The sequence below is a fragment of the Geospiza fortis genome, unplaced genomic scaffold (assembly GCF_000277835.1).
Source record: "Geospiza fortis unplaced genomic scaffold, GeoFor_1.0 scaffold23, whole genome shotgun sequence".
NCBI lineage: Eukaryota > Metazoa > Chordata > Aves > Passeriformes > Thraupidae > Geospiza > Geospiza fortis.
In genome coordinates this window covers 11,161,055-11,188,829 of record NW_005054303.1, presented here as the reverse complement: position 1 = coordinate 11,188,829, position 27,775 = coordinate 11,161,055, and the positions used below count along the sequence as shown (strand labels likewise).

The 27,775-nt window shown below is 40.7% G+C and overlaps 1 protein-coding gene across 1 annotated transcript in view; it reads left to right on the top strand.

Annotated features, from left to right (window-relative positions):
• Positions 1–27,775, top strand: part of MNAT1 (MNAT1 component of CDK activating kinase) — a 115,083-nt gene that overhangs the window by 11,023 nt on the left and 76,285 nt on the right. Inside the window, exons 2-3 of the mRNA XM_031066196.1 lie at positions 19,223–19,375; positions 20,991–21,064. Of these exons, the coding sequence (XP_030922056.1) occupies positions 19,223–19,375; positions 20,991–21,064 (227 nt within the window). The remainder of the gene's footprint in view (positions 1–19,222; positions 19,376–20,990; positions 21,065–27,775) is intronic.

The following is a 27,775-nucleotide window of genomic DNA, read 5'->3' as shown; positions in this document are numbered from 1 at the left end:
AAATGTACATCAGTTTTTCTGACAGTTGTTTTTCTGTTAAATAGTTTACTTAACACAGACAAACAGTTTATTTAAGATAAGTTGATAGCACCAGACTTGGAGTTTGTCCTAATACTGTCGCTTCTCATATTTGGCTTGGACTATTTACAGTAGAAGCTGGAGGTGAATGAAATGAGGGAGAGGTGGAGGTTTGTGTCATCTGCCCCTTTAAATGTGATCAGTTCACATTAAATGGCTGTTGCTCATCTTCTTCAGAGTGATACCAGACCTTCTACTTGCCAGTCTTTGACTAGGTCAGCTTTTGACTAGGGACTGTAATAAATACCAATCCAACCTCATTTCATGATGAGAGAGCATTTTTTTGTTCAAGATTGGAGCAACTACATTAATAAAACTGTTTGTTTTTCTTTCCTAATAGCTCCAGAATTATTTTTCCAGTTACTTCAAGGATAATTCGAGTATTGTTGCCTGGAATCTGTTGAGGAATGTATAGATAGTGCATAAAAGCTACATTCCAAGCTTTGTTTTAGAGTTTAGCACCCAAAAGTTAGAAAATTGCAAGATAAGGACTCAGGCTTAGTGTGGTTCCTCTGTTTATATGGTTGGGTACTATTATTGACATGGAATGCTATTTTTCATCTTGCAGAATGTGTTTTATGCTATAATCACAATATTTTTATCCATTACTTTTTGGACACATCAAGCATATGCAATGAATAAGAGGAGCATCGATTTATTCCTTTTCTTTAGCATTCTTGATATAAAACTTTTTGTGCTTATGTATTTCTCCTGTGATATTAAAGCAGTGCTTCCTCGTCTTACTGATGGGAAAAATCATAATGGTTTTACGGGGTCTGTACATTTTTAAATGTGCTAAAAGGGGAATGGAGGTGGTGGAGTCACCATCCCTGGATGTGTTTAAAAAAAGACTGGATGAGGCACTGGGTGCATGGTTTAATTGAGGTGTTTGGGCATGGGTTGGACTTGATCTTGAAGGTCTTTTCCAACCTTGAGATTCTGTGAACTTTTTTTCCATCAACACTTCATCTTCAAATGCACAGGCTGCTTCCCCAGCAAACAAAACCAGTCTTTAGAAAGCCTCCTGATGTCAAGTGTTAAACTTAGAATGTGCCAATCCTGTGAGTAGCTGCTGGGCATTCCAGAAAAGGGTGTTTGCACGAGTTAAGGAAGTGATACTTCAGCTTTTCTGTGCATCATAATTTTGGAATTTTTACAGGTTTTATCATAGAGTGTTAAGGAGTTGGAATGGACCTTAAGGTCATCTGGTACCAAACCCCCCTGCCATGTGCAGGGATACCTCTGAAGGTCTTAAATTTTGTGTTACCTTTGCTAGGCATCTGTGGTCATACTCTTTCCAGTGGTTTTTTTATTACTTGGGCCCAAAATGTTATGGCTCTCCCCAGACTCTGTTTTCAGCACAAATGAGCTTTGTTACTGGCCAGGTTGGTGTAAAATTTTTATGCTTTGAATGTGATCAGACATCATGGTGATGCCTTTTATGTATAAGGACAACAGGAAGAGAAAGTGGTGTGGTAGGAGAGCAAGTAAAAGTTACTGGCTGTAAGAGTGTGTTGACTTCCACTTGAGCCTCCCTGGTTACTCCAGCTAATTAAAATCCAGGTGTTCCCTGTGTCACATGCCTGTCCCATCCTTGTGTTCCAACCCTTTTTTTGGCACTGAGTGGTGAATCTGTTCAGGGTTTAGACTGGTTATCAGGTGAATTAGCTCCTTGCACTGCTCCTGGGCACATGTGCTGTTGTAGAGGTTGCAGGGCAGATCTAAAATAGGATAAGCTACTGTAGGACTAGACTTGACCTTGCACTTGTAGTAGCTATATTAGATACCATAAAAATAAATATATGAATCTGTATGAGGTACCTGCATGTATTTTTGCTGATAACTCCAGTGCTGTGCCAGGAGAGTGCTGTCCTGGTAATGTTCCTGCAGCCCGAAGTGCCCTAGGTGTGTGTCAGCCATGCAGAAAAAGCTTTGATCTCGCATGATCCCACACAATTTCCCCAGTCCCTACTGTGGGAGTTCAGATGTTTGTTTTAGTTGACAACCTGAGTTTGCAGAGGCTCCATTTGTCTTTTGCTCAAACACGGTGTGGCTTAGATTGGGATTTCACTTAAACAAATGACAAGGAACTGCCTCCTCATGTTATGTAAAGTTTGCTCCTGAAAATAAAAGGATCACTTGTGGGTTACTGAAAGTGTTGCAATTTTTGAAAAAGCTGTCTTGGGGAGGAGACAACTTTCTTCTTGAAGTGGGGGAAGAGTTTTCAGATCTCTTCTTGTTTAGATCTTTCTATGGTCCTTTCAAAACTTGTGCAGGGATTTGGTTCACAGTGGACTTGTAATGTTGTCTCCAGTGTGAATGAAAAGCTGGTATGAGAGATTACTCAGGAGGGTGCACAGTATGGTCCTTCCTAAGAGTGATGGGTTTTGTTTGGCCTATTTTTCTTCTCTACATAAATGAAAGTGAAGGTAATAGGAATGGCAGTGAAGCAGGTTTGATATTTGATGTGTCGTGGCTGTTGTCACCAAGCTGCTTTTTCTCTTTTCTCTTTTTTTTTTAAATGTTGTTTACAGTGGTAGTAGCCAGAAGACCTTTCATGAGTCCCAACTCACAGTTCTCTGCAATGAAAGGAAAAAGCTTGGATGAGCTGTGTGTAAAAAGTAAACAGGTTTGGGCAGGGAAGGCAAAGATATAGTAGGAACAAGAAACAGTTTTCTCCTGGGTTAGTTGATGCAGTGTCTCCTGCTACAGTACTTGCCCAGTTTAATGCATGAGTTTTCAGTGGAGCTCCAGGATGGGATGGGAAATAACACTGGAATTAGAACTTCATAGAGCATAAATTTAGGTATTTCTGGCTTCTTATCTCTGTGGTGTTTTTTTCACACCCCTCCCCCTGAAACAGAGGAGGCAGCTGATGTCAGGGGATGTTTGTGCATTATCAGAGAGATCACATGTATGCAAGTCATCTTTGTCCCCATCTTTCTTGTCCCCTGGCTTGGGGAGCCATCCCACAACTGTGTCTGTGCTGGTGTGTGCAGAGGGAGAGAAGGGCAGGAAAAGTCCCGCTCCCATCAGCGTCATGAGAGTACTTTGTGTCCCCAGGAGCATTAAACTTGGGGTCTTTTCAAAGCAGAATAGATGCTGTGCAGGTGAGTCAGCCTTTTGTGCTAAGGGCCAGGTGCTTGACTTATTTTCAAGCTGGCATGCTAGGACACACTGGCATTTATCACATTTGTAAACACTCTCAGAGCTGAGGAAGGCTATTGTCTCGTAACCGGTTTTCCTTAATGCTCTGGGAGTGACTGCCTTGACGCATTTTCCCCACGTGGCATCAGCAGCCTGTGAAACACAGAGGAAGCATTTCTGCTCCGTGACCTTTGCAGCAAAGTCATCTTCAGGGAGGACAAGCAGGAGTGAGTGTCTGCACTTTTGGTACTGTGCCCAAATATGTACACTTTTGACTCCAGAACAGGGAGTGAAAGACTCCATGTCTTGGACCAGCCCTTGGGCAAAGCAGTTCTTGTCCTCGCTTTTCTGCTGCATGTGAATTTGGTGGTTCACAAGTCATTCCTGCAGAGCAGGAAGAGAAATCTTATGGTTTTAGCAGTGGAAAGATTATTGCTTGTATTGGAGTGGAAACAGAGCAGGTTGTGGTCTGTTGTGCTGAGTTCTAGGTCATGTTTAGGCTCTCACTTTTCTGGATGAGCATTCAGGTTACCTTTTAGTGATCTAAGTCTAAATAGTCTACTATTAGTCTAAAACATAATAATTAGTTTTTATAGCATTTGTCTTTGAACAAAGACTGGAGAGTATTTGTCTGTAGTGAAAAGTTGTTCCTGGTGAGTTTTCTACAATCTGTGGCATAATGATGATCTCAGTGCTGGGGCTGCTTGTGGAGGTGAATGTTGGGCTGTCCTGGACCCGCACAGTGTTGCTAGGGAAAGCAAAAACTCCAGTTAGATGGGATATATCCAGTACATGTAGTAAGTGTTTTCTTACGTGTCTGTATTCTGGGGTTTTTCTCCTTTTCTCATCTCTGTGTAGTGGGTTTTTTGTTTGCTTTCAGTAGGTCATTGTCTTGAGGGGCCTGGTCTTGCAAACAGTAATGAACGGGCTTTTTGTTTAATGGTGATACCTGTGAGAGTGTTCAAATAAGTATATGGAGCTGGGTCCAGGGCCTCCTTGAAGCCCACCAAATACTGAGGGTTTGAGACCTCAATTCCAGAGTGCCTTGAAGCCACTTCACCTCTCCCAGTAGTCACTCACTGACTGAAGGATTACGCCATTTTTTTCATAGTAAAATAGTCCTGAAGATATTCACATTTTGACATGTTATGCGTTGAGAATGTACAAGCTGTGAGCTGTTGTTCAGCCACACATTTTTAGCTTATCAATGATGCCTGTTAAATGGATATTTTGGGCACGTGAAAAGTGGCTTAATTGAAAGTTGACAAAACCAAAGAACCTCTTTTGGCTTGGCCATTTAATAGATTATTTAGCCTCACTTGAATCTGGTTTTCATAAAAGCTGCTGAGCAGAAATCACATGGGTTTGTCTTTCACTGTTCAGTGCTGTGAGGCAGGTGCTGGTGACAGTTTGAGCTGTCAGACTTTGTGCTCAGAGTGACAATTGCTGCCTCACTAGCAGAACCTAAACATACATTATCCTATTAGCGCATTCACATCCTTATGCAATTAAACTTATTATGTTTAGCTGCCTCCTCTGTGCACGTTCCCACAGTTGTAACAGTTTATCATTTAAAGCCTATGAGAATTTGAGTGAGATTTAATTCCACCTATACAGCCTGGGCAGCAGTGGGGTGTGATTGTGTCTGTGTGGTTTAAGTGCAGCTGCCATGAGAAGTGAGAGTGCTGCAGTCAGTATTGTCAAGGTCTTCAGCAACCAGATAAGAGGGAACGACCAGCAGGAAATACTCCTTTGTGGGGGAGAGTCTTTGTTCCATGAGAGCACTTTCAGATAAAAGGTGAAAATTGATCATCTTGGCATTCCCTTGCCTTAAAATTACTTAAGGGCTGGTCAAGGAAGTTTCCTTGCAGTGTTTAATAATACTGATTTCTGCAGAAACCCCAATATTTCACACATATCTCAGTTCTATCACTTGGAAGTTTTGCAGACAAGTACTTGTCAGTTCTGGAAGCTATAATATATATTGCTGTTAAGGTGATATTTTTGGGGTGGTGTATTTTTTTTGAGTAAGCATCTATGTCTTAAAACCATCTGAGTCATGTATTCTATTTTTTAATACAAAGTGGTTTTGAAGGCTCAGCATGTAGTGGTTGAGATACGACACTAAGCATAAAGAGCCATTGAAATGCCTTCTGAAAGGAGGGGAAAAATATTATATCCCAGGATCACTGAATTAATTTACACATTTATTTATTGCTAGTGACCTGGGCAATGCTTTTTTGCCAGCTCATTAGGGTGTGTTGATGGGTTCAGTTTTGGGGCTGACATCCCCCTGCCCCAGTTAACTGAGGGCTGCTGTTGGTGGCAGGGCAGCAGATGATGGTTCTGTTTCACCTGTACAGACAGGACAGGTCTTTCTCTCTTGGGTTCAGTCATCTGGGGAATGTGGCCTGATCTTTCTGATTTCCATGAGCAACTGCAGCACTTTTTTTCACGGGGGAATTTTGTTGAACTGGTTAACTTTGTGCATTGGGTTCAGGTTGTGCTGCAGTGGATGTCACCAAACTCGTTTTACAGGGTTTTCCAAGGAAAACACCCATTATGGTGTTTTCTGCCCTGGGTAGGCTGTAATGGCTTTTTCAGTCGAGCTGCAGTTGCTTTTCAGGCACCTGAGTTGCACAATGGCACTGTGACTCATGGACCACAGCCTGTGTCCCTAACTGGATTCTTTTGAGGCTTTAATGGTTGTGTGCAATAGCCAGGGTGCAATCTTCAGTACAAGCAATCTATCTTTTCCTTATCTTTGGATCCCTTTTGTTTTATTTTTACCAGTAAACTTGGCTTATGGGCTTTGTGAGAATAGGGAATATGATCACTTTTCTGTAACATCTTAATGTTTCTTGGAGAAAATGCTGGTAAACTATGGAATGCCTTACGCATCTCTCCAAAATGTTGCATGTGGTTTTAGGGGGTGGAAGCAGCATGAATTGCCCTTTAAAATTGAAAGTTAAGGAAGTAGCTGAAGTTCACAGGAATCTGAGAGCTTTAGAGAAATTAACAAAAATGTGTTATTAATGGCAGGAATACAAAATAGCATCATAAAATGGTGAGAGTAGATTTTCAGTGTGGTATCCCCTTAGAGAGTAATTTTTGGGTAGAGAGAATTAAATATTTTGCAGACATGCAGCTTGCTTTGGTCGAGAAAGTTAGAGGTGGGCAGTGTTACATGGGCATCCCCAAAATGTCAGGAATTGGAGGAGTCATTGATTTCTGAAAAACTCATCCTTTGCTTTATTTTGTGTCTTCACTGGATCTCCCAGTTGTTGTTCATCATGGATTTTGCTAGTGGCTATTGTGTTCTGCAAGGATCCATAGAATCAAAAAATCATGTGTAAAATAGATACATTGATTTTTAATTTTTATTCTTTGAGTGGGTGATTGTGAAAAAATCCTTTTCATTATTATGTACAGCTTACAATTTGATTGAGACTCAGAGCATAAAAAGCTTGAAATCCTGTATTTCAAACTTCCTAGAGCTGCGTGCTCAGGGTTGTTCTCCCCTGATTTGTTTTAATTTGACTGCTTTAATGGCACTAGATAGTATCAAACATTTATTGTGTGTGATTTATATGGATAGGGAAAATACCATACACACTTTCTCAGGCCAGGAACAATGTTCTTTACACATGGCATTTAATACAGTTGTGAGCCTAAATAAATGCTGCTTTTGAATATGTGCACAGATCCTGTATAATTATGGAGCAGTGTGGTTTATTATGAGAGAACATGCAGCATTGTGGAATGCTCCTCAGCTGATGTTTGGACAAAACAGATCAGCTCAAATATTGTCTGGAACTGATCATCTGAATCTTGGGGCAGTTTTCCTTTCCCTTGTTTTCAGTGGCTCTTTGGTTAATCAGGGGGAGCAGTGGGCTCTGGTGGCACAAAGCATAGGGATGTAGCCATGGATAATGCTGGGGTTTGGTTGTCTCTGTGATATTTACAGCTGAAGTGCTGAATGGAAATGGAGAACTCTTGTCTTTCCCATTAACATTACACAGAGGTAGGAATGAACGAAATACTCTGCAAAATGAGTAAGTTATAGACCAGTCCCACAGAGGGTGGCAGGTGGGTTTTATGCTAAAACAGGCATTCAAAAATACTCTTCCAGGCTATTTCCACACATAAAACCAGGGCACACACAAAATCCCAGCAATCTGTACTCTGAATGTGCTGTACATGGGAGGAACTTCACATAATGAAGAACAGATCTGTGGATATTTATCTGACTTCAAATCATTTGACAACAATTTGATCATGATCATCTCACCAGTGTGGGGAGGCAGCTGTGTGTCCTCCTCCCTCTTGTCCCAGCATCTGCATCCTCTGCTGAGTAACTTCACTGGGGTGTTCTGCTTTGTGTGGTTTGTGGCAGAATGGGCACTGAGAGAAATACTAACAAGAACAGAATGTATTTTGTTACAACTTTTTTGCTTTTATCTTTTTGATCCTCTGTTAATACAAGTTGTCTCGCTTCTTGCTCCCTCTATGCAACTGATTCTCCTCGTTGCTTTTCCTACTAACAAACACTGAAGGAATAAATTTGCATCACAAGTTTTTATTATGATAATATTCTTTGAAATGTACTGCAACTCTGAGAGAACAACTCGGTGTTATGTCTTTGCCATGGTGAGTAATGTGTTTGCTCACTTTGTCCTTTTTGTGTTTGATAACCTGTGAAGCTCCCTCCAACTTCCCTGGAGTAGGGCTGGGTTTTTATTCCCCACAATCTGTAGGAAATGATTGAGATGCCAGCACAGCTAATGAAGGCCTGATATGTTCTCCTTATTTTTAATACCTAAAAGGAGCTGCATTAAATATGACCTTACATTTTAGCTTCAAAAATTTGGTGTGACATTCACCAAGTGGTTTAATGTGCTAGAATAGCAGTTGCCTTTTTTTGAGCTTGAAGAAAAAGCATTTTTTTGAATGATTAAATTTAAAATGCAAAAAAAAATTAAAATGTTCCCTACCATGCTTTAAGTAGGTCAGGATTTCTGCCACCCTTAGAAAGGAAGTTGAAACCTGACCTGCTCAATGACCAGGGTCGGATGGAGGAAGGAGGTTTTGATGTGTTTTTCCTTTTTCGTTTTTTTTTGTTTCTAATAAGTCAAAATATACCTTTTTTTTTGAGGTTTGTTTCGCTGGCCACGTGTTGCATATCGTAGGGTATTTCAAGACATCCCTGAAATATTTATCATGCTGTGTCCCACCAAGAATGTAATCTTAAGGTCTCCACTGTTTATGAAGCACAGTCTATATTTTATCTCATGCTGAGAAAAGATGTGATAATGGTTGTTTGGGGATTATGTGAAAATGAAGTGAGGAATGACCCTTAAAAATTGGTAGGAAGTGGGAGATTCCCAAATGAGACCAGGGAGGTGGGGAAACAGAAATGCTGCTGTGGGGTTTTTCTAATGAATATTGTCCTTGCACTTACAATGGGGAAAATTAGGAATAGGGAGAGAAAGAAGCATTTGAAGAAAGTGCAATAAAACTCTGTTGTGCTACAGAAATGAAAGCTGAACCTGTAATTTGGGGCACTTGTGTGTGTCAGTGGTGCAGTTCCAGGGAGTGCAGGCACAGAGCCTGAGAAGGTGCCTGGGATGCTGAAGATCAGCCGTGGATCAGAGGTGCTGGGATGTAAATGAGCTTCAGCACCAGGTAGCACAGCCACTCCTGAATGAGACACTCATTCCAACAGGAAATGCTTTGCTTGGTTTTGGGTTCATTCTTTACACCTCCTTTAACTTAAGGTTAAAAAAGCAAGTAGATTTGCCAAAACGTTTCTTTTTAAAACATACTTGCCTAGGCTCATTTCTTGAAGGATTAAGTCTGAATTTGGATGAAAGATGGCAATAAAGTGTTACTGGGTTGCATCTTTTGTTTTTCTGCAACTTATTATTTAGAATAATTTGGGCTCTGTTCTGTGAGGTATTAAAGGGGTTCATGGAGATCATTCTTCCTTCTCTGATGTCCAGCTATTCAAATTGCAATAGTAAAGCCAACAGAGATTTAGCAAGTCATTCTTAATGGTGCTTTAGGGCAGGGAATAAATAATGTCCTAATCAACTGACATTTCAGTGGGGAATTGTGATATGATGTAAAATTACCTTCATTAGTCCAGAAAACCCATGTGGTCTCAACAGCAAAAATATTACTGAGTCTTTATAGTATTTAAAGGCTACTGGTGCTTTTGGTCTCACTGAAAAGGCAGCAGCCTTGAAAAGCACCAAGTTCCCTGAGGCTGTATTGGACTGGAGAGGAGGGAAGGATGATTTGTTCAGTCATGACCACCACCTTTTGCTGCAGAAAGGATTTTTTACAGTAGAATATATTAGGATTTTTGCTATTAGAATATATCTCCATAACAAATTGCATGTTCTGTCTGAAGTAAGACAAGCTGGGGATTCTCACTCCAGTTTCTTCTGTGTTGTATTGGCTATTAAGGACAAGCAGAATGGTGTGATCTTACCTTTTCTCTTTCCACCATGTAAAAAAATTGATCCAAGTGAAGTGATCCAAGTGAATCAGTGGGTCTCTGACATATATGTATTATTGGTTATGCCAGATAAGATAAATTGCTTGCTTTTTGATAGAAGAATGTTAATCTCTGGTGAATTTGGGAAGGCTGCTTTAGACTGATGGCTGACAGTGATTAGTGTTAGGAGCAGAAGGAGCAGATGATTGAATACTGAAAAAAAATTTTAAAGGAAGACAAGCATAGCCCAGATGTTCTAAGATGCATATAGTTTTAGCTTTTTTCTCTCCTTGTTTATTTTTCTTCCTAAGATATTGTTGTTTCAGGGTTTCAGTCATTAGAGCACATAACCAGGACTGTAAGCATTTGTCCTGGTTCAGGGCGAATCTGGGAGAGAACCCAAATTTGGGAGAGAAACCCCAATGGGGTTCCTCTAGAAAAGCAGATTCAATTGGCCTCTCCCCCAACCAGTTTGGGAGAAAATATCTCCTTAGAGAAAAGTGGAAAAACCCAGGACAATGTCATAAGACTGGAGAGACATCATCTTTACCAAATCTGGTTACCTATTGAAGACTGTCAGGTCATCAAATCCTGCTCTTGTTAACTTACAAAACTTTTTACAACTAAGTAATGTTAATTTTTTAAACTAATTTTTTGTCCTGTTACTCCTGTTGGTTCTGATTCCAGGCCCCCATCGTTGTGACTAATGAGAAATACAATTTCCATTATGAAGTTCTACTCTATTGGTTGGACTTATAGTTCAGTAGCTTTTTCTGCTGTTTTTCCTGAAAAGCCAATCTTCCTAATCTTGTGGTTATCTAGTTGCCTTTTTGTGCATTTGTAGGATGAGCTCATCTGTTTTGAGTGTCATTGACCAGAACCACGCTGGTCACTTCAGGTTAAACCTCACACCCTGCTGGTGACTTTGAAACACCAGCAGCTCTTCTGCTGCCACCTTGGGTTCCATGTGCCTTTTGTAACTTCCCCACATAGCAGGAGGACCACGAGGTGCTATTTAATTGGTATGGGGCTGTCATTTTCTCTACTTGATGTTCTTTTAGTGATGAGCTCCCAGTGACTCTGTGACTTGTTTCAAATGCATGAATTAATTTTTTTCAGTTGTCTTGCTTTCTGTTTCTGTTGTGGAAGGGCTTTGTTATAAAGTAATCTTGTGTGCTTTGTGTAAAGTATTCTGAAATAATTTGTCATGGTCTTTTGGCTGTCTTATTTTTAGCAAGTCTGAAAAATAGTATTTACCCTCAGTCTACTACCCCATGTATTATTGCATTGCTTGTGTTTTAACTGTTCATTGACTCAGATTTTCAGAGGTGTGTTGATCAAGCAATTTATAGGGTACCCTAAAATAATAATGATGGACACTTTTTGGGTCTTTTTTTTCCTCTCCTTTTACTTTTGGATCAAGATAAACTAGCTGAGTATACTCCAGAAACTTTGGAGGAGAGAAGGAGAAATTCTAATAAACAAAGAGAAGAACAGCTTTTTATGCCCTCCCACCCAGTGGAAATCCCTGGGATCTCAGTTCAGGGATCTTGTTCAAACTGTAACCTGCCTGTGTGGTGCACGCAATGGGAAAGTTTATTTGGCTGAAAAATAACCCAAAAATAACTGTGTGGCTGCACAAATGTTATCCTGGCCTGAGGGAGAGGACAGCAGGGGAAGGACAGTGCACAGCAGTGCAGGTTACAGCAGCTTCTTTGGTGTTGATGCTGACTTAACATGTAGGGATACACTTCTGCTGTTCCCAAGCTGAATATATAAACTCAGGGTTGTTGGGACTTCTGCTGCTTATCAGAATGGCAGGTGATGTCTTAACCTTTGAGTTTGGCCATTCATTTGTAATTAAATAAAAAGAAACACTTGATTTTATTGTATCATAAACCAAGATTTATGCAAGAGCTCCCACTTGGTCGTGGCAACTTGTTCTTTCAGTCACTTGAAACCAAGCAAGTTTAGTGGTAGGGAGGACATCACTTTGTTACACTTTGTTTTTTGAGCACTGATAGGGATTTCAGAGCTATCCAGGACGTGGCTGATGCAGTTATTGCTCCACCAGGCTGTTTTTTCAGTTGTTTTTAATTGTGTGTGCATACCCCACACTGTCTCTGTATTTGAATAGCTTGAGGAAACTGGACTGTGTACTTTTCATGCTTCAAGTCAAACACAAGTCTCTGCTCTTGGCAGGAATTTGGCTTGGTTCCTCCCAATACCCAGGAGAGATGAGCCAACATTTGTAGATCACTCAACAGTATCTTTGTGAAAGATGGGTCAAGATTTTGATTTTTTAGAGACTTTCAAAGCCTTGCATGTTTCCCATTGAGACCCCAAACCACTGTTGTATTTTGGAAGACCTTGGTCATATGCCTGGCTCTCTGACAGATGTGTCTTATCAATTTTATCTTCTTACTCTGAGATTAGACATGAAATATGGGAGTGTCTCGTGATAAGCCCTCAGTAATTTGGTCAGGATATCCCATCATGCCACAAATACCTTTTAATGTTTTTCCCCTTTTACCATAAAGCCACATTTCCTTGTCTTGTTCCCACATGCTGTTGTTGCACTGTTAAAATGTGTTGAAAATACAGGACAGAAGGTAGAAGTCTTGTTTCAGTAAAAGATTTCAAGTAAAAGATTTGTTGTGACTATTTTGGGACCCCCTAAGTGTTTATTTTTTGTTGTCGATATTTTAGGTTTTTTTTCCATGTGATTTCTGGCTTATGTAGGTGTTTGGTGTGATGGAGTAAGTGAATGCTTAGAGTACTTGGTACAGTAAGATCTCTCAGCTCAGCCACATGGTGCAGGACTTTCTCAGGAGGTAAGAAATGGATATGGAGGGAGAAGAGAGCAACATTTCTCATGAGGAGTCTGGTGTGAGATCTCACACTTGTTAGTGACAAGTATGGGTGTGAGATCTCACACTTGTTAGTGACTTGTTAGTATATTTGTCTTGTGAGACAATGGGTGACGTGGAGCTGGATTGTGTCTAAAAAGGTGCAGTCTTGGCAATTTGGACAGACTTGGGAGATTTCGTAATTGTGACCTAAGTTCAGGTGTGCTGTGGGCAGCTGTTGATCCTGATAAATATTTTAATTTGATATTTGCTGAGAACTCTGAAAACTTGCAAAGTTCTCACTGAAGGAGAATAAAGCATAATAGCAAAGGTTATTGACACAGTTGAATTATTATTTTAGTGCATGTGTTTGCCCAGTAGACCATAATGGATTTGGAGTAGTTGTTCTGGTACACTGAGTAAATTCTGGGTCGGTTTTGGTGTGCCTAGTCATTGTGAAAGCACTTATTTCTCAATGCCACACAGCTGCTCTTGGAGTGTCAGGAATTGGCCTGTCAAGTACTGGCCTGTTGTTTGGCCAAAGTGGCAGAATGGTGCTGTAAGACACGTTTTTGTGATTGTGTCCTTAATTGACTAGGCAGCACTATGTCAGGAAAAAACACTTTTATTTAAATACCCATAGAAATATTTTTTCTATCCTATCTAGAGTTAATAACATAAAAGCTTTTCTATTTTTTTTCCCTAGGGAAAAAAGGCTCATCTGTACTGGATAAAAGTGATTTAAATTTTAGCTTGCTGCAAATTCTCTTGTCAAGTCCAAGCCCCTTGAAATGGTTTTGTAGTAGAGATGTTGAAACATGATGGGTGGTGGAAATATTTATTATTAATTCTCTCAGTATGTCTTTTTTTTTTCCTTTAGAAATCCCTTAGAGTCAGCTAAGGCTGTTGTTCAGCCACTACCTGATCTGCTTTATTTCTGGTGCAGCTGAGAGGAACTGCTCTGTATAGCAGAGTATGTACATGGGAGTTTGGAAAATAAGGTTAACTGTGCCTGAATGTCTTCTAAATTTTTGAGATGTCTGGGCTCATTTAACCTTCTCTTTTCTGCAGTATGGAGCAGAACTTGTCTGACAAAACAAAAATGAAACAGAAGTGGTGTGCTTGCATCCTTTTCCCAAAAGATATAAACAGTCTAGAAGGAGGATTGTGTTCTCAGAAGCTTGGCAGATGATGCTGAGAATTGACATAACACAGATATAGGCAGAGCACCAGAGTCTCTTTTTGCTTTTGCTTTGTTGTTTAAAGGAGGGAGTTCAGATCTACTCTCTGGAGTCCTGATTGAAAAAAAAATGAAATGTTAGCAAAGCAATCTCTGAGATTTTTTGTCACAGTGTGACTGAGCTGAAGAGAAGGGAGCTGCAGGTGACTGCAGATAGCTTATCAGCAGTGTTTAAAACCCCAAAATTCTCGTCTGAATTAAGCACTTCCCATCTGAATCTGATAGAGTTGTGGTTCCTGCCTGAAAGCTGTGCCCTATTGCCATGAGCTGTAGTCTCTGCATGGCACAGGGGTTCCTCTGAGACCTGTTTATTTACTAGTTGAAGACAAGACCCATTGTGTGGGTTTTTTGGCCAAATAAGGTTTTGAGAGCATTCTGAAGTTGTCTCCTCACAAGGTAAGGACAGCGAAATCCCCACTGATAGAAATTAACAGAATCTGGGCAGGATTCTTCCTTCTCCCAACTTCCTCTTGTATTTGGCAGTCAGGGAAGAGATGGCCCAAAAAACATAGGCAGCAGCTACTGCAAGTACTTGAATAAGGATTTATGGATTCCTGAAGCTGAGGTGTGAAAAGGAAAAGACTGATTTTTATCCCTAACTCCCTGCTGATCTCTTAAGCTCCTTTATTCCGAGGCTCTCAGAGGTGCTTGGTGTCACTGAAGCCAAACTTCTCTTTCCTCTGCTTTTGCTCCCTGTCCTGTAACATGGGAAAAAAAATGGCTTTAGCTGGGTTCTTTTGTCTCTTTTGGATCTCAGAGGTCGTGGCTGCTGCAGACTCCGGGAAGAACCTGTGTCTGTTTGTCCGTCAGCCCAGAAAATAAAGCTGCAGTGGCCAGCTGCAAGTCTTTGATGAGCTCTTGGCTGCTCAGCAGAAACCACTGTGACTTGTTAAATGTACTGAAGGTTGTGAAATAAACAGGTTTGACAGCTGCTCTCCCCAGATTGGGCTGTTCTTGTCTCAGTTCAAGAATCTCTGCTTGAGAATATCAAATTGTCTAATCCAAGCTAAGCAAGAAGCCCAGGAATGTTTCTAGAAGCATCTTTGATTTAAAAAACTAGATGTCATTCTGTAAGCTTTCTCATGTGTGTGTTTTCTGTTTTTTAATATTCCCTCCCCATAAATCAAGGCATTCCACTTCTATAAGTAAATTTCCCTCTGACATTGAAATTGAGGAGCAAGTGAAAGCATCATTTTTGCTGATTCTCTCCACTCCTGTTGTTTGTGGTTCAAGTCTTGGCTATGTATTGAAGACTGTATTATTTTTTAATCAAAACTATATCTTCCATAGTAGAGAGGATCATTGTTTTGTTACTTGAAATTACAGAAACATCTTGGTTATAAAAGCTGAAGAAAGAGAGGCTTAGAAATTCAAAGTGTTTGATACTGTTTAATGAGTCTATCTACTAAAAATAGGCTTTGTAAAGAAGGGTAGTAACTCATTCTGTAATACTCCTAGTCAACAGCAAAAGCCATAAAGTTTTTTTTTTACTGAAATGATTAATGGCTGCATATCGAAGTTCTGCCAAATTTTTGTAATGCTCAGCAGAATCTAAAGTTTTGAGAGAATATCTTGTGTTCCTGCTTGTGAAAATAGCTGTTCCTTTAATCTATTTTGTTTGCTGCCTTGCCAGCCAAGCTAAAAAAGTGAGCAGCACCATCAAGCTGTGCTGATGTTGTGAGCCATTTTCATCCTCCAGTGTCCCAGAGGGCTGATTCCTTGTCTGCCATCATCCCTGCATGAAGTGAGTGTGTGCATGTGTGAGGAATGCAGGATTGGGCCCCAATCCTGTACCTTTTGAAGACACTCTGTCCAAAACAAACACTCAGTTCCCAGTCAGTGTAATTTAGTTGATAAATATCTTAACAGCTTTCTGGGGAGGAACCTCTGCTTGTTTTCTGCTATGTACCAAAAGCATTTTTAGAGTGATCCTGAAGTCCTTGGACATGAGGGGCTGTAGTGGTGTTTGTGCTTTGATGGTGCCAAATCATGTAGATGCTTTATTGTTTGCTTCCCCCAAAAATTTTATGTTCTAGACTGCTCAGAGACTGGGCCTTCTGTTTAATATTTCATGGGGGTTAAAGAGAAGAACAACAGATTAAACCAGTGTCCATGAAATGAAAACAAGCGTTCTAATGTTTATTGATGTCAAAGACCAGGACTCTTCATTGTTCCTGGTTGGCATTACTGATAGTTGTCTCTGTTTTATGTCCATGTGTAAGTCCTTGGGCATTTTCTATTGATATCTTCATCCTGATCACATATTCTCAAGATACAAACTCAAATCCAAAAGGAAATGTTTTAGTGAGTGTGTGAAGTAGAATACAGATTGCAGAGGCTGTGCAGCCTGGGTGTGAAGAGGAGAAGCAGCAACATCACACCATTTGTTTAGCTCTCATGTGAAGCTGTTGTCTTCAGGCAAACTCAATTTTTGTCAGTTAGTTCAATATTGAACCAATGTATGGATGTGATTTTTTAAATACAAATCATTAATTTATATATATAGCATATCTGCATACATAATACACATACAAATGCAAAAGTGCCTATTTAAGGCTCCTAATTTAAGAAACCACAGGGCCATTTGTTTTGGCCCTGATTTGAAGGTGAGTTAAGGAGGTATTTTGGTGCTTTGCTCATTTGGAGAAAGCCACATATAATGTGTTGGCCAGTGAAAGATGTACAGAATGGTGTCCTGCTTCCACAGTCAGCTGTTCTTACAGTAAGGCCTGTGGGGAAGAGTTGGACTTGGAAAGAAAGGAATCTCCTGAAATGATGTGGTTTGTGTGCCATGAGGAGCTCTCTAATACCAGCTGTGGTGCTGGGGTGTCCCTCTGTGCTATTGAATGAGTTGGATGACTTTGAGTTCTGTGACTTTGATGAAGTCACAGAAATTGCTACATATTTTAATAACTAGCTAACTAAATAATCCAAGTGAAAAAAAAGTATTTTCAAATTTTACAGTGAAAGATAATTTTTTTTCAAGTCACATTTTGAAATCTTTATTTGAAGATGTGAAAGAATTCATTAAATCCACCTTTATAACAATGTGCCTTTGTGGTGATGACACATGCTCTCACATTAGTGGTCTGCAGTGAAACCAAAAGGAATTCCTTGGAGCAGGGTTGGGGAAATGCCTTTGTTCCCTTCCTCAAGAATCAGATGGAAATGTGTGGCCCAACACTGGCACTGGTGGCAGAGTGGCTGCTGTTTGTGGGGGCAAGGATGACAGATCTGCTGAGAAGGAAACTTGGGATCTGTGTGTATTAAATCTGTCTGGAGATGGGAGAGCAGGCAGGACATGGACTGAGTCCAGCTCTGCCCTTGACTTGTCCCATACAGCCCCTTTTGAATTCAGAAGGAAATATCTCCAAATAAATATAAGGGTGGATGTGCACGAGTGAGTGAGAATGCAATCACCTGATGTGGGATTCCCATAGTGAGGTGTTGACTCATCTTTTCATGTATGGAAAGCTATTTTGCAGCCTTAGAAACAGTGCTTTCAGTTGGGGAAGGCATGGAAGCACTTGTGTGAAGTGCTTTTCCAAGGAGGGATTTTTTCCATAGTCGAGTCCTGTGCAAACATGAGGTGTCTTTGATTTAGGGAAGGGGGGAGTGAAGTAGTTTCAGGTGCTACTGTCTGTGAATAATATCCTGCACATGGAGCTCCTGTTCTGTTGGTCCTTAGGCAATACTGTGATTAAAAAAACAATACAAACACCTGCACTTGGATCCACCTGCTGAGTTCTGTAGCTTTATTCCCTGTTCTATAACTTAGGAAAAAGGAGGCAGGGACTTTTCTGTGCTTTGGCTGCTGTGTTGAGAGGCACAAACAGCAAGAGCTGCCAGAATAGAGACAGTGAAGCTGTCCTTGTGTTGGGCTCCTGCATGCACAGACAGGTTGGGGGAGGAAGGAGAAATCCCTTTCCCTGCCTTGCCTGCTCTCTTGCATTTACTCTTGCTCCTCCTGTTGTGGGGACATAAATTGCTTTCATTATGTACCTTATATTAATTTCTCATTATTTTATTGAGTTCGTGTCCCAGCAGCTTCTAAATTTCAGGCTTAGTGTGCTAATGAAGTTTAATCGTTCCCTACCCAGATAATTTGTATTTAGAAATACACTTTGTTTTCTAACTAAAGAAATTCTGGAGCAGGAAAATGCCCAAGTAGATTCAAGGTTTGCTCTTTAACATTTGCAGCTGATGTGCAAGATGCAGGTTGAAGCTGTAGTTCTCTGTGTTAGCAACAACAAAAAAAAATTGCTTCTTTTTTTAATTGTGAGATACAATTGTGTTTGTTTTGCACTTTCTAATCTTGAAAACAGAAGCTGGACAAAACTGGTTGGCTCTCCTCACCTCTGCCTCTGTAAGGACTGGAACCAGTTTAGTTGGGGATAGGTCAGCAATGTGAAAGTTTTGTTTAAGATCTTTCTCAGCCGTGTCAGTGTTGTTTCTCTTAACTTGTTTAGCTTTTGTGCTGGGTTTGTGAAGGTAAAACATGGCTTAGCCCTTAATGTACAACTGTTTTGGCTTCAATATAGCAAAGCTATAAATAGGCTCCCCTTTGCCTCCCCAGCAGTAGGAAATGACTGCAGCAGGTGTTGTCCTCCGCTAGAAGTTTGCACATTATTACTACCCAAGTAGTTTTTTCTTAAAATCAGCTTTCTTGTTACGTGTTCTTCCTTTAATAAATGCCAACTGACTGGTCAGCAAGTATCTTGTTAAAATCTAAAGTCTTCATTAGGTCAAAAGAAATAAAACCAGAAAGGTATTTTTGTTTTATTTCTGTGCAGCCTCTGTGTAAAGTTTATTTTATATGCAATTTAAAAAGTATTACCAGAAGACGCAGGAGAGCTGCATAAAACTGACTGAAATGTTTTTTATTCTTTTGGCTTTGCTGGGCTGGATTTTAGCTCAGGTTTGTAGCAGTACCTCTGTGATAGGACTGGCAGATGCTTGGAGGTCTGCAGGCAAGATTTGTGTCCATGCTTGGATTGAGTTCTCCTTGCACTGCAGCATCAGGAAAATAAACAGGGCTTTTGTGCAATGAGGTCATGCTTAGAGTAAATAAGGATCTTGCAGTCTGGTCCATGTGAAATGGGTTTGCTGGTGTCAGTAACAGCTTCCCCTTGATCCAGACCAAATCCATCATTTTGTTTGGATTGATGCTTGGTCCCAGCAAAGAGCTGGAGGTGTTTGGGCAGGGAGAATCAGAATCCATGTTTGTGCTGCTGAGCCTGTTCTGCTCAGGAGGGTGGAGAGCCCTGGCCTCCTGCCCCTGGTGGGTGCTGCAGAAAGTGAAATCAGGGCAGATGTGCTGTGCAAACAGCAAAAAGGGGGGACACTCCTGTGTTTCAGTTCTGTTTAACACCTCTGTGCCTTTGCACCCTTTCCTTTCTCCCACAGATGTGAGAGCTGTGTGGAGCTGCTGTTTGTGAGAGGGGCTGGGAACTGCCACGAGTGTGACACCCCCCTGAGGAAGAGCAACTTCAGGGTGCAGCTCTTTGAGGACCCTGCTGTCGACAAGGAAGTGGAAATCCGGAAGAAAGTGCTGAAAATGTGAGTGTCACCATTTAAAATAACAGAAAGTGGATGTATTTCATGCATCAAAATTTTTAAAAAATGACTTGTTCAGTAGTACAGAGGAGATTTTAATTTTTTTAAAGCGGCAAACTATAAAAGTTGACTCCATTTATCATGGAGGGATTTCAGAGAATCTGATTTTGTGCAACAATTGAAAGCTGAATTCTCAATTTAGCCTTGAGGGATTCCTGCTTAGCATTAGAAAATGTTGAGAGTTTCTATGTGGCCTTCTTTGGCAAAGACTTGGCTCCAAAATGGAGATGATTAGATATTGAGGGGGTGAACATGGCAGCAGAGCAAGGAACAGGATCTTGATTGTTTTGTTCCCTGGGGACCTGTTCTGAGAGTTGAAGGCCAGTTCCCTTCAAAGTCTAAATGGGCAAAAGAGAGTTCACATTGTTTTTTGCTTCACACAGCAATTGTTAGTGGAAGTGGTTACAAGCTTGGTGTTACCAGTCTGTCATGCAGATTTGAAAGCTCTTGAAATTGAGATAAATGAGGTCTAAGATTGCATCTCGCTCCTTGTGGCCAGTAAGCAGCATTTTATAAGGAAAATATGGGAGCCAGTTTGTGTTTTAATAGAAGAAAATCTGATAAATGTAACAACCCAGAGAGAGCTCTGTGTGCCTAAGTGAATTTACAGGTAAATTATAAGCTTGCCAGCCTTTATCTAAAACTTGGTACAATAGTAAATGAATCATATGGTGTTGCTGAGATGTGGGGAGACTGTGCCACTGAACACCAAGATGCTGATGTGGAAAGCAGTGAAAATTTTGATGTTGGATTTTAAAGTGTACTGAAGTTAACAGAAGTCAAACTGGAATAAGTCAATTAAACATGGAATGAAGTTTAGTTAGAAGAGAAAATGTTGGAAAATTCTTGGCCCTCTGTGGTTTGCCAGATTAGTTTTTAGGAGGCAGAAAAAATGCCCCCAAATTGGAATATGGCCTCAATTCTTGGGATTTTTATATTCCTGGGTGTCACGCTCCACAGATCAGACAGAATCTCAGCTTTGTATTTTCTTGGGAAGAAAGTCTGCCTGTCTTGACTTTCAAAAGCTGCCCATGTTCTAAGCCAGTTGTCCCTTCATCTTTTTACTTTCTCCAGCTCTGAAGAGGTGAATATGAGTGCTGGAATGGTCTATTGATATGGAATGAGATAATTGTGTAGCATTTTCAGTTTGCCGCTGACATATGCTTTCTGTTGTTGGCACAAAGCCAGACTCCCTTTTCTGATTGTTCTAGAAAAGCTTTTTTTTTTTTTTTTTCTGTGGGTGTTGCTGTTGTCTCTGCCTTTGTTAAGAGGCTGGCTGGGAGTTACTCTGTCTTGGCCTCTGTGCTCATGTTTACCTGTAACCCTGGAAAAGGAATTGGCAAACAATAGGCAAAGATAGCAGAGATTTCTTCCAGGCTCCTCCTTTCCTTTGGAGCAGGCATTTCTGTCTCCCAGTAAAGACTCTGGTCAGTTTGGGAGTCACAAAGCACACAGTAGATAAAAGTAGATCAATGCTTAATCAGCTTGCAGCAAAAGCCTTGTTGAATGGAGATTGCATCTTTCTGTGTTTTATAAATACTTTTCTCTTCTCTCAAAGATACAATAAAAGAGAGGAAGACTTTCCCACTCTAGATGAATATAATGATTTCTTGGAAGAAATAGAAGAGATTGGTAAGTCTTAATGCTTGAATTTTTGATGTGCTGTGCTTCTGAGACCATAGGCTTTTATCTTCTGACTCAGCTGCCTATGAGAATGTCGAAGTTCAGTTTCTGTAATATGATTTATCACAGTATCAGATTTTTATCTAATTACTTTTTTTTCTGGATTTAATCATATATGTTGAACTGTAAGACATTGTTAAGTAAAACATTTTATCTGCCAGAGAAAAAACACAATCCAATGAGGAAACAAAGCTGGAAAAGAAAGGCTTGCAGGGGACTGTCAATGCTGCACTGGCAAAGATTAAACAAAGAGAGGAGAAATTGAAATTTTCATTATATCCCTCCATTAGCTTTAACTACCATGACAGAAGCCATATGGTGTCTTTCATCATTTTTGCTTCTGCAAGTACAGTAGTTGAAGCTGCTTTGAAGCTGATGACCTTACATACCACTGTGGTAGCATTTTATGTTGCTGTGCAGAAGGAGAAGGTTCAGGAACAGACGTTGATTTCTTTCTCTTTGGATTAGCTGAAGCAGAACTTTGCCCTTTGGGGAAGGGACAATGTTATCAACAGAGTTTATTTTCTTCTTAGTTAGGGTGACTTGTGATTTATGGTGGAGTGATGGGTTTTGCTTAGAAAAACAAGGATGTGTTCAAAGGAGTGACTCCTAAATGGTTTGTTCTTGGTTTTTATGAGCTTCTGAGGCTTTTCTTTTTTTTGACCTGGAGGAAGAAGAGGTGACTTAGAGCATGCAGGAGGGGCAGTGAATGTGATTTGAAAGAAACCATGGAGATGACACTTCTCCTTCATTATTCTCAAAGGAGCCTTTGCTCCTTTTTGCACTGTGGTGTTTTGTAGAAATGTATCCAAACACTTACTGCTGTGAGCAATGTATCATGTTTTTGTTGGCACCAGGAGGCTGAGGCTGGGAAGCCAAATCGTGTGGCTGGGAAACACCAGTCACACTCACATGGTCCAGATATCTGGAGGAGATGATGTGGGTGTAGCTTTGTTTGTATATTTTTTGGAATGGTATGGGGGAAGGAGGGAATGAATAGAAAGAATGGCCAGAGGATCCTGGAAGAGTCTGTGTGCTCATGGGAAGCAAAACTGCTTTTTTTCATGTAGCATTAAATATAATTTCCCACTTAACTGCTGTTGCAGGACTTTTCAACATCTGTAACAAGGGAGTTTTGCCTGAAATTGTGTGAACCTCATGAATTTGTGCAGGATGTTAAGGTTTTACAGCTCTTGGGATTAGGTGGTTACATTGCAAATGGTTCCAAATCTTGTACTGGGAACTTGGTTTTAGAAGCAGCAGAAACCTGGCCGGTCTTGGTAACCTTATGAAAAAAAAATGATTTGGCCAGTAATTGTTTTGGCCCTGCAAATGCACAGTGAAGAAGCTTGATAGAATTTTGAGGAATTGGAGTTAGTTACCTGAGAGGAACACCTAAAATACTAAAAGGACTTGGAAGTCCAACTGCATCCTAGTTTGTTTATATGGCAGCCAGGGTGATGAGAGGAAGGGAGGGATGCAGTCAGAAGACTCTTTAATTTTCACTGTCACTGAGTTCATTTATGATACCCCAACTCCAGACAGATCCCAGAGGACAGTTTAGATTCAACAGCACCACTTCAGGCAAGAGTTCAAGCCCTGTTTGCTCTCTCTGGTGACAAAGCCCATTGCACATTTGTCCCCAAGCCCATCCCTGCTGTGGTCCTGGGCAGAATTCCCCACCTGGCACTTGTCTGATGTGACATTTTCCAGGGCATGTTGTGAATGATGTGACTGAACAGTATGTTAAAAGTCATTGACTCTGTATGATAATTTCACACTTTACTGCTGAGAGGAGTTATTTCATTTTTGTGTGTCTCTGAATTCCCTGCTGGCTTGTTCATGTGGAAAACTGGGCTGCAAGATGGAAAAGAAAGGATGTGCAGGGCAGCTTTGCCTTGTGGAGCCAACATTCAGCAGACTTGCAGTAGCTGCTGGTGCTTGGGAAGGTTTCCCCTCTGCCCATGCCACAAACTTTGTTTTTCTGTGAGAGGATCAAAGTGCAGCTTCACCTTTTTTTCCCTCTTTGCTGTAAAGTTTTGATTCTGAAGTTCTTGTAGGGGCTTAAATGAAGTAGTTGCTTAGCACAGGCAAAATGAAAACATCCTGTATAGATGTATTTCATGTGCCCCTGATTCTGATAGGTTTTCCAAATAATCCAGGTAAGTCAGCTCCAAAACTAGCAATGGAATGAGACACTGCAATTGCTGACTTCACTTCAAACACATTTTCCCCCTTCATATCAGCTGTTTTATACCTACAGACTTTTTCTATTGAAATAGAAGAGTTGGATGGTGCAGCAGCAGTGTGTGTGTGTGGGGGAAGGTCAAACAAACATTAGGGTAGTCACCTTTTAAGATTTCTATTATAAAAACCAGGTTTTTGAAGTGGTTTAGAGTGTAGCCACTGAATAATGCTTTGGGCTAAAGTGTGTTAAACAAGGCTTTAAATAAAAACCACATTTTAAAGTGAGGTTTCCCCAGAAGAAAAATCGGCTGGTCAATTTGAGAGCATTGTAAGCACAGTTTGTTGTCATTAGCGCTAGGAATAAAAATAAAGTGAAAGAGTTAAAACCTTCCTTTGGGAAAGGTGTGGGCAACATGTATCTGAGTGAGTCAGGACTGTGCCCATATGATGAGAGGGACCTGGTTGAACCTTTGAGTGTTGCTACAAGTTGCACTCTCTGGACACAATGTGAATTTCGCTTGTTCTTTCTACAAAGTTTTCTTTTCCCCCACGTATTTCTCCTTCCCCAGAGTGTCTTTCTGGCCATTTTTCCAAGCCCTGTGTGAAAGCTCTTGGAGCAGGAGCCGCCTCCCAGCGTGTGCCTGGCACCTTCTCCTGGTACCTGAGTGAGGCCCCCAGGCATTACCGCAGCACGATTGTTCTGGGTAATTGCTGCTTTTTAAAAAGCATTCAGCTCCAAGGAGGCTGCTGTTATTTGTGTATTCCTGTATCTCCCTGATCCTCCAGGACTTTATGCAATACCAGCTGCCTCTCAGAACACTTATCTGACAAGTGATCCTTGGATAGCAAGGGTTTTGCTATCTGTGATCACTTGCGGCTTGTGCTGTTTATTGTTTTGTGGTTTGGTTTTTCCCCCTCTGTGTGTGTGTTCTCGAGGATAGTGTTGCTGGTCCTGACACGGGCAATAACACAACTGGAAATTGGGCAGCTTTATCAAAGATCTGTTTCAGTTCACATCATCACACTGTTCCAGCCAAAATGGTCTTTCTTAGAGTGATGGAGTGAGTGATTTCAGTCATTCACTTCTGGAAAAGTTATGACTCAATAAAAGACCAGTGAGGATAAACAGAAATAATCATCGATACCTAACTAGACTTTTCTGGCTTAACTGTGGGTTTGCTTTTGTTTCTGATGATTATTTTGTTATAACCCCAGAAACGTTGGTTGGAGGGGATCTGTTAAATTCTTTTCCATCTTTTCTCCCCCTCACTGCACTCCTACCCCTTTTAAAAGTACAGGGATCAGGCATCAAAAGCACCAAGGGAAGTTGCCAAGGTAGCCTGGGACATCCCAGGCAGTTGTGTCTCCCTCTGTAGCACTCTGCCACATTCCCAGTCTGGGATTTTAGGAAGATGATAATTTAGGAGTTGTTTGTGGTAGATGAGAGGAATATTGTTTAATAATGAACTAATGCTAGGAATTTTCAGCCTTAGTCTAAAACAGGGAGATTTTGAGGAACTTAGTCCTGCAGTGCACTGATATTCATTCATTCAATTATTGTGCCATTTAATTAAAGTTTTTGTCTTATTTTCTTTTTTATAACTAGGAAAATATTTTTCCATTTGTTATAGAATTGTATAATGAATGCTGTTGTTTTGAAAAGCAGAGAAAGTCCCTGTAGAGGCTGAATTTCAGAACTTGGGAGTTTCACCTAAATAGAATGAAATGTTTCACAAAAAACACAATAGTCTTCCTGTTATACTTAACAGATGTCTCAAGGCAAGTCATTTTATAAACCAACCAATGTGAGATGGATAAGTAGATAAATAATTGTTGCATACAAAACAGCTTCTGTTTCTTTTCCCTGAAGGGCTTCAGGCCTCTTATATCGGCTTATGCTATATTTCAACATGGACAAAAATAAGTCTGTCTTCTCTTTGAAACCTTTTCAAACCAGCCATCTGCTTTGCCACTCATATTCAGATCTACACCAATATTTTTTCAGGGTAGGTGTAGCATATGAGTTGGGATTTTTAACTCTTTCTAGTTTTTCTACTTCTATTTCTTTTCTTTATTTAAAGTTAAGAAGTGCATTTAAAATAAATTTCTGGCAAAACTCAAAGCAGGCCAAATAAAAAAAGTGCTGCGTAGTTCTAGCTATGTTCAAGTTCGTGTGTTGAGTGTTAGCAACTGTGTTCTTTGGTTTTATAGTTGTTGGGTTTTAAATGCCAAGTAACTTGTGGAGGGGACAAGGGACAAGAGAGGGAAATAATATCTTAATTATTTTTTGTGCCCTGGTGCCCCTTGCAAAGCAGACTTGTCAGCTGTATTGTGAGGATACAATGGCAAGAATTTGTATTCTATAAATATTGATGAAAAGACGTTTGAAGCTCATGAAAAATTTATTAGAAAATATGTTGAAAGATGTTTTGGCTGCTGGCTGGCCACTGGTAACCATGCAGTGTCAGAGAGCAGCTTGTTTTGCTGGTAGGTGTTTATTGTAGAGGGAAGATGCTGTTTTCATGTACTAAAGGACAGCTGCTGACTCTGAAATTGATGTAGGCAGATCCAGGTTACACTATTACACTCTCCATTGTTTTACTTTTTTTGTTTTTTTACACTTTTTTGCACTCTTTTACCCTGTTTCCAGTCTTGCAACAAAATGTCTTAAGTGTTTTCACTCTTGAACTGTGGACAGGTTGGTGTTGAGGAAGAGATGCTGAGGACCAGGACAGTGTTCCTCATCAATGGCTATAGATCAGTGTTCTTTGGGACAAATTTCCTCTGGCCTTTGAGGGAGCTGGAAGTCAGAACCTCTGATTGCTGGTGTCCTACAATATCCTTGAGTGACAAAGCAGGACAAGGTGGACAGAGCAGAGTCAGCGTGGTATGAGCAGCTCTGACTGCTGAGATTTGTGGCTGTGGCTTGGTTCCAGCCACAGCAGGAAAACAAGGGGGGATAAACACTTCCACCATGAGCAGAGCAGTGGGGTTTTGGGGTGAAAATTTCCCAAACATTGATGCAGAAATCGATTTTTTAGAGAGAAATGTTATTTCCTGTGAAGTACCAAAATACACCCATTTTTATAAGCAGTTCTCATTAAAGGTAGGCATCTGCAAGTGTTTAAAACAGTCCTGCTTTTCCCCAGTATTAGTTTTAAATCTTAAGCTTCTTGTTTTACAGACCAAATGGTAACCAGTTTAACCTATTAAAGATAACTAAAAAAGAAGCAAAGAAAAACAAACCCTGAAGGTTTCAAGCAGCAATAACTGCAAAACAGAGATCATCAGCTTATGGCTGGATTTATTTTTAGAGAAATATTCATGATGTTCAGGAGCCTGAAGGCAATTTGGCATCTCCTCATGCACCTGAAGGTGGCATCTGGGCATCCTGCTAGCACAGCATGGCTCATGTGCTATTTCTTTCTTGTGTCATCACTGGAGAGTTTAGAGAGCTGCTGTGTGGATTGAGGTTGTAGGAAGTGCTGACATTCCCATGCAGCTGCTGTCACTGCAGAGCCCTGGGCTGATTGTGGGCCAGCATTTTCACATGATACTTCTTCTCTGCCCTAATACTCAAATATTAAAACTTCTTGTCAGTGGGCAACTGTAGGCTGGAAATTTGGATGTCAGATCACCATTAAAATAATAAAGATTTAGAGTAAAATAATGTTTTGCTAAGGAGAGGTTGCTACAACCAAGAAGTGTTTGTTGCAATATGAAATAGGAAAATATTATGCCTTTTGGAGAGTAAAAAAAACCCCAAAACATTTGGGATGGGTAGCTTGCTTCCAAAAACCAAGGAGCTGAACTTTGAATGGCTTGTTTGGGTTATGGCAGTGCCCAGAGATAAAGACCTCAGGGAGGAGTGCTGCCTGAAGCTATAGCATGGAGATACAGCAGGTGGTGTGTAGGAGAAGGGAACCTTTATTCCCCTTTTTCTGGTTCTTGCCAGTGGGAGACCTCCAGTTCAGAGGCCCAGTAGCAAAGTTTGAAAATTCAGCTCAGGTGTTGATTCTGAAATTTTTAAAGCACAAGCTCAGCCATCTTAGATCTTCCCTCTGAACTGAGGATGCTGGGGTGGGGCTGGAGGAGTTCAGCTGGTTCAGGAGCCAGACTGAATTGAAATGTCATTCCTCTTGATACTGCTTATTATTCAGAAAATGGGAAAAATAAATACAGTTTTTTTATTTTTAAGGTTAGGAGGTTATTGAACTGTATCTTGCTGAGCCCTTTTTTGTTGCAATTTGAGGAATTGAGTATTTTTAATAAGAGTAATATGATGTAATAGTTTGATACTCCTGGATAAGAGAGTATTCCTGTTCCCATCTGTACCCTTTTATTACTTCCCTGGTACCCTCTCTGGCTCTCAGCCCCTGTGTTGAGCCAGTTCAGGTTACTGGAGGGTTAGGTGTTGGCACTGCAGAGTATCTGAGGGAATTCTGGAATCAGAGCCGGGGAAAGAGGGCGGCC